This window comes from Montipora capricornis, chromosome 9 (genome assembly GCF_036669925.1).
Source record: "Montipora capricornis isolate CH-2021 chromosome 9, ASM3666992v2, whole genome shotgun sequence".
NCBI classification, from domain to species: domain Eukaryota; kingdom Metazoa; phylum Cnidaria; class Anthozoa; order Scleractinia; family Acroporidae; genus Montipora; species Montipora capricornis.
Window position 1 is genome coordinate 38,996,016 of NC_090891.1, and position 7,314 is coordinate 39,003,329.

The 7,314-nt window shown below is 37.1% G+C and overlaps 1 protein-coding gene across 1 annotated transcript in view; it reads left to right on the forward strand.

Moving 5' to 3' along the window:
• The window catches only part of LOC138017580 (QRFP-like peptide receptor), a 987-nt gene extending 141 nt beyond the window's left edge, over window positions 1-846 (forward strand). The window contains exon 1 of the mRNA XM_068864626.1: window positions 1-846. This exon is cut by the window's left edge and continues 141 nt beyond it. Coding sequence (XP_068720727.1) covers window positions 1-846 — 846 coding nt within the window.
• Window positions 847-7,314: the final 6,468 nt, after the last annotated feature.

A 7,314-nucleotide genomic window follows, 5' to 3' on the forward strand; every position in this document is an offset into this window, starting at 1 on the left:
GGAAACGTTCTTATCATCCTGGTGTTTTCCAAGTACAAGCCACTTCGAAAATCAATCAATTATTTCTTTGTCAACATGGCCGTCTCCGATCTCTTCACTCCCTTGACCATCATGCCCTATACAATTGCAGAGACACTATCTTCAGGCCCCTTTCTTTCCCGGCTTCAGCCGGAACTTGCAAATGTCTTTTGCAAACTTTGCCCTTTTTTTCGTGATGTTTCTGTGCTGGTCTCCATCCAGAGCCTTATGCTGATTTCAGTGGACAGGCTAATTGCTGTTCTCTTCCCCTTGAAGATAAAACTCATCTCGCGGAAAGTGCGTTTAGTCTGCATCCTGGTTTCGTGGATTGTGGCCATAGCTACCCATGCTCATTACCTTCACACATTCCATGTTTCCTCGAATGGTTGTTGCTGCTTCAAAGGCAACTGGACTACGGAAATCATCATTAAATATGTGTTAGCCATGTCCATTGTATTCTACTTGGTACCAGTGTGTTTGTTGACTATCATATACAGCACCATAGCCATGACTCTAAAACGAAGAGAAAATGAAAGGAGAAAGATGTCCGAATGTAAGAGATCTCGAGACCCTGCAAACAACAGACAGATACTCAGATTGTCAATAGCCATATTAGCTGCTTTTGTTGTCTGTATGGGCCCATTCTTTGTTTGCTCTTTTATCATCATATTTAAGTTTCATGGGGAGCTTCCCCCTGAAATCGGTGCTAAAATTCCCAAAATCATTGTATTCATCATAAGTAAGATTTGCTTCATTCGTGGGGAGCCCTCAATCCCTGCATCTGTTTTGCTTTTAGTGAAAAATACCGAACAGGTTTCAAACATATAGTCATTGGCCAATGTCGAGCTGGCAGAACAGCCTTTCCACAATGAGCATGAACATCGCATTGGTTAGGCGAAGAACAAAAAGAAGTTCAAGCTCCGATCACGTCAGCATAAAGAGTGTCAGTGAAGCTCAACAAGAAAGGCTTAAACGTGTGGGAGCAGAGAAAGAGCAAGGTCAAAAACAAAAGAAATGCTACGGAGAAACAAAAAGAAAAACCTATGGTTGAAGAAATAAATCGTGAGGTGAATGCCAGTCTTCTCTAAATCAAGTACTATAGGTTACGAGGGTAAAGAAACTTTTCAAACAGCGATATAGGCTTACTGAGATGCATGCATGCAGTTTTGAATCTCGGACGGTTTATTGTACATAGAGATCTGTAGAGGTGTGTAAGTAAGATGTATTGATTTCGTATTTCAGTCGCTTTCTGACTCTTCTTAAAGAAAGGACACTTTATGAAGGTCAGTTACAAGTTAACATTGCTCATCAGTAGAAAATAAAGCTGTTTCGTCTTATATTTTGATCCAAGACGCTAAATTAAAATGCCGTTGTGATGATGATAATAACGAAAGAACAAGGACAACGACTGAAATCAGATCAAGAGCAACGACTGAAATTATTGCAGTAGCCATTAATGTAGAAAGAACTACCATAACCTCCCAAAGCATTGCCGTGACTCTTAGATCTCTCTCCTCTCTGGAGCATGCTCATCGAGTACTACCGCATTAATAAATGATTCCGTTTCGTCGACGCTTGCTTGTCTTGCCTGGGTTAAAGAATATCATTGCAAAAAGGAGGACTTATACGTTCTTTTGAACAGCTCTTATTTTTAGGCGACGTTTGCCTGAAATTGTACTTTCATTTTTGTAATTTCATTCGAATTACATTGTAATAGTGTCTAAGAGTCAATATAACATTTGTGTGTTTTTTATTATTATTATTTTTATTTATTTATTAATAAGAAATATTTATTTTCATGACACGCGTCTTGAGCGTGACTTGCGTAAATTATTTATAGTTGATATTCGTGAGACTCAAATCAATATATTCAGTCGACTATTTTGAAGTACAGTGTAAGGATCACATATCTTAAGTTAAAATAAAAACTAATTTGCAGTGGGAGTTATTCAACGTCTTAAATTGTGCTCTATTGTCAGGTTTTCTATATTTTTCTTTTTTTTTTTTTTTTTTTTTAATTTAAGTTTAACAAACACATTAAAATCCTACGTACATTAAAACACTGGCGAAGAGATAACATCCATATAGCATGCATAGGTTCCAAGCACTCTTCTTTCGTTACAATAATTTTCATAATGTAATTGGCTAGGTTTCCAACTGTACCAAGACTGTCAATTTTTGAGAGGTTTAGGTTTTTTCTTTTCGTCATATTCTAGATCACAAAAGTGTTGTAAGAAAATAGGAAAATTGTTTATACTTGGTATTATTTCCTTCATTTTACACGTCCATATAAAATATCTAGCAACAAGAAAGTAGAAATAATGTTGTAAGTGGGAGGAGACATCTATTTTTAGTCCTAATACTAAGTCCATGGAATAATTCTTTTCTTTGATTGTTACTTGATTCCTTGTGAGTACGTCTTGTTTTCAACTTTCATCAAGTGTCTAACTTCACGTACCCCTTTCGTAGCCCACGTTTTATAATAAATGGGACTATTTCCCACTTTAATTAGAGAATTGTGCCACAGGTTCATTGACCGAAACTGTTTGTTCGAGGTGCTGTTACCATTGAAGCTAATTTCCGACCATATTTGCAAGACTTCGGAAAGAAAAGTATCAGATATTTTATAATACTTGTGTAGATCATTTTTGTTAAGATTTCCTTTAAAGAGGTCCGTTCCTCCATAATCTGTTAAATGTAAAGCGAAAAACAACTTCCACTTTCCATGGTTGTCCTTATCTACATATTTTTTAATCCAGGTTAATTTAACTGCTTTATTGAAAGATTTAATGTCTATCATCCTTAAGCCACCGCTTTTGTCTTCACTGATGATAATGTCTCGCTTTATTTTGTCTCCCTTTCCATCCCACAAAAAGTTATAAAAGATCCGGTTGATCTCATCTAAGGCTGTATGATTTGATGGCAGGGGAGCCAGAATATTGACAAATTGAGATGCAACAAGGCTCTTCAACACAGTTATTTTCCCTAGCAGACTCAGTCTCCGGTATTTCCAGGAGCTTAAGACATTTTGTGCTTTTTCTATTTTTTCATCATAATTTGCTTTTATACTTGCTTCAGAATCTGTAGATATCCAAACTCCTAAGGATTTAACTTTATTAACCCACTTAAGATTTTTTTCTGGGCAAAAAACTTCGTTGCATCCGGCCTTGGAGCCTATCCACAAAACTTCTGTTTTCTTGTTATTAAGTCGTAAACCAGAGATAGACCCAAACTGCTCTAAATCTTGTAGAGCCGCTGTGAATGATTCTTTAGAGCCGTCTAGGATAATTGTAGCATCATCAGCAAACTGGCTGATTTTTATTTCTTCGCCCTGCACCGAGATTCCTTTAATAGTTTTATTATGTCTCATTTTTTCGGCCAAAAGTTCCACCCAATAAAAATGTAGGGAGACAAAGGGCAGCCCTGCCTAACACCTCTATCTAAGGTGAAATAGCCGCTTGCCCATCCATTATTTAAGATGCAGCTTTCAATATTCTGGTAACAGAGCTTAATCCAATTTATAATTGATGAACCGAAGTTAAAAGATTCCAGTGTTTTCCATATGAATGACCTTTCCACCGTACCAAAGGCTTTTTCAAAATCCAGAAAAAGTTCTCCAGGGATATTTTGGGTGGCAGTGTAATTTATTATGCCCTCGATTGATCTTATATTCTCTCCAATTAAACGGCCTTTAATAAAGCCAGTTGGGTCATTGTTAACTATCTTTGGGATCACAATTTTAAGACGATTCGCAATTGCCTTAACCGTAATTTTGTAGTCGGTATTTAGGAGTGTTATCGGACGCCAATTTTTAACAAGACATGGATCTGCGTCTTTTTTGGGATTAATTTCATTATTCCTCGCATCTGATTAACTGAAAACTGCCTCACCTGATAAGCATAATTGATCGAATTTACAATCGGCTAAATTGTTCCAAAAAACTTTATAAAAATCTGCACGCAGCCGCAGGCCATCCGACCCAGGCGTTTTTTTCCCAGTTCATGCTTTTTAGTGCTCGTAAGTAAGGATTCCATTTTAGTTACGGGGCCTTCGCATTTTTCCTTTTCCTCAGGGTCCAAGGATGGGAGTTGTGATTGTTTCTTTTTCGTCTTTTTTCCCGTTTTCTATGTCCTTTGTAGATTATTCACGAAAGACTGCAATTGTTCCTCTTCTCGCAACATTTTGTACCTTTTACTTTTAGCATAGCGTATTGATTTTTCTCTAATCTTAAGTTTAATCATCTCCCACATTAGAGCGGGGTTTACGTATTGTGTGTTGATGAGCCCACCATACCCAATGTTTCAAGTATGGCCTGTGTATTGCTTGATAAAATGCCGGAATTTTTCTGATCAAAGGTTCATCCATGGGTTTGATTTTGAGCTTGTTCCTAATTTTTGAGCTTCTTTTAGTGAAAATTGTGACTGTTGATGATACAAATGAAAATTTTTGGCGCATAAACATTCTGGATATATTCCAAGTTCTTTTCAGTAACGAAAGCACACCGGCGAGGACGAATTAATTCTAATTTTATCTCCTAGTGACCAATGTTCCAAAGTCTTTGCTGGATAGTTCGACTGGTCTGCAGAAGTCGCATCGAACAAACGAACAATAGAAATCATACAAAAAAATTATAAAGTATTAACTTGCAATTTTTTTGTCCCTTGCGCTATCGTTAAAATGGTCATCAACGTAGCTTTGTCACACCTTGGTTGGGTACATACGAAACGTAATACTGCTATGATAATAATTAAGATAACCAAGGATGGACAAATTGCTGATGACAATACACATAAATTATTAAGAGGCTAGCTCTTTGAGCTTTATGTTGTCTTTTGATCCATATGACAAAGTTCAGCGTTGCTATATACAAAGAATCGAAAAGAAAACTATTTACTTTTTGTGAGTCTATCTTAGAGTTCCATAAAAAGTCTCGTAAGGTATGACTTAATTAAACAAGACGCTTCATGAGCGTACATAACACTGGGTTGCCTATGGTACGTGTTACTCAAAAACAGGGGGGACTGAGTTGGGTGGTATTAGACTGCATTCCACAGGCAATTTTTTCAAGTCGCGGGTCATTAAGACCATTTAAGGGTTCACCCAGAAGTCGTACCGGCAGAGGCCCTTTGGCTCACACGTTCATACCACGAAACAGATCCTTTTCTGAGGTTAAAAACCTGGCTACCATCCTATTAATCATTAATTTTGTCAGAAAGAAGAAATTCCTGTCATCTTTAGAAAAAATAGACACGTATCGGCTTACGTGTGATAGTGAAGTAACACAGCCCTTTATTCCATATTGTCAACTGAGCTGCGTTATTCAAGTTCAGTATATATGTAGCTCTAATAGTACATGATTTAATTTCAGTTGATTTAATTTCGTTAATTTCAGTTTACAGTGTCCCCAATTAGTGCTCCAGTACGACTAGGCACTTAAATATAGTTCCTTTTTAAAGTTCCTTTTATATTGTTTTGGTATTGTATATCATTGTCGTGTCATGGTAAATGTATTAGGTAAACTAAATAACACCCTGAGGAGACATGTGGTTACTAGCAAAGTACTAAACCCAGAAAGATCGCAGAAAATAAAAGGGAATAAAGAAACGTTGCCTTCTAGGCTGACATGTTGATCATTTCCAAGTTCCCTCACAACTTCTTTTCACCACAAGTTTAAGCCCGCACTCTGAGCATCTGACAGCTTTGTAATACAAAAGTTCACTGAAGTTATACCATGTCAGGCGGGGTTAGTATGTATGGGTGACCTAAAAACAGAAACAAAATTAACGACATGAAAACAACATTAATCTTGAAACACGAATATGAAACGTTACCATCAGCGGAAAACATTTTGGGAGATTTTTGGTACGTTCAATTTTGGCTGCACAAGTAAATCGCAAAATCGAAAGTGATATCGCATTCAGCGGGCGCCGAGATCAAGTTACCACGGCGTGTTTACTGGCGAAACTGTGAAGCATCTGTGTCAAATGATGGCGAGTTATCGGGTTTTTGTTTTTGTTAGTTTTCTATTTCTTTCAACGTTTGACAAGGAATGTGCGAATTCAGTACAAAGATCACAATCGCCCTACTCTTGAGGCTGACCATTGTTTTTGCAAAGTCAAAAATTTACTCTCCAAGACGAGGTTATTTATCACCAGGTAATTCCATGGTTTTGGGAATAGCAGCTACTTTATTATTCATCAGCGTCACTACTACAAAAATCCTCCCGTATCATATTTCAACACACGTATGCAAATTTGTTAAGCTCGAAAATTAAACATAATAAAATTCACAAACGGTGGAAATCTCAGAAAAATCTTTTGTAGCGAAAAATTTATTGAAACAAACAACATATTTGCTATTAGAGGCAAAAAAACGCTTTCTATTTCAATTGCGTGCGTGCAAACGAAACACATCGGTGTCACAAAGCATATGCAATTAAATAAATTTCTGACAGTTCACATCAAACCCTTTTCGAAAGAACCTTGACCGTAAATAATAAAGCACAAAACAGTCAACAAGCTTTCATTCAAATAATTTTTCACTGTCACATTTCCATTTTTTTCACCTTTGCCCGGCAGAGTTGAGTACAAAATGAATGTAACTTGCCAGACAACTTAGATGCGACTTCAGTAAACACTGTGATGCATTCAAGGCGTTCGATTCCTTCAGTGTTTGTTAAATCCATAAAATAATTGCCATTTGATTTCAGTGTTGTATATAATACCAAGTTAGTAAAATATTAGAAACAAAACTCACTTGATATCCAACGGCGAAAAATGAATTGCTGTCGAAGACCATTACTCGTCGCTTTAAAGATTCCAGATATTTATTTTCACCGTCTGACTTGTGTATCCAATTGACGTTCCATTTTTGAGCTCCATAAGGGTATATTTTGGTTAAAGATGTACTAAAACCCCATGAGCGTTACAACTACTTTCGACGCCATTGCAGGTTAATAAATGTCCTCCGTTGTGCACCAGAGAAATCTACGCATTACCCCAGCCCCCTCAAACGTAACAAAATACGCACAGAAGACTCTATGCACAAAGACACCACTTAGCAGGGGAGTGACAGGCAAGACTTTTACCGACACAGAAAAAAAATAATAAAAATACGGAGAAATGAAACGCAGATTCCGACTGGGTTTCGCATCCCAGTAAAAAGGGGAGAAAATTTGAAAACAGTAAGTTATATCGTTGTTGTGCGTTATCGTGAGAACAGGTGAAAACGACAAGAAATCGATAATGTGGATGAAAAATGTATTTTACTTCGTTTTCGCAGAACTGAAAACGGAAA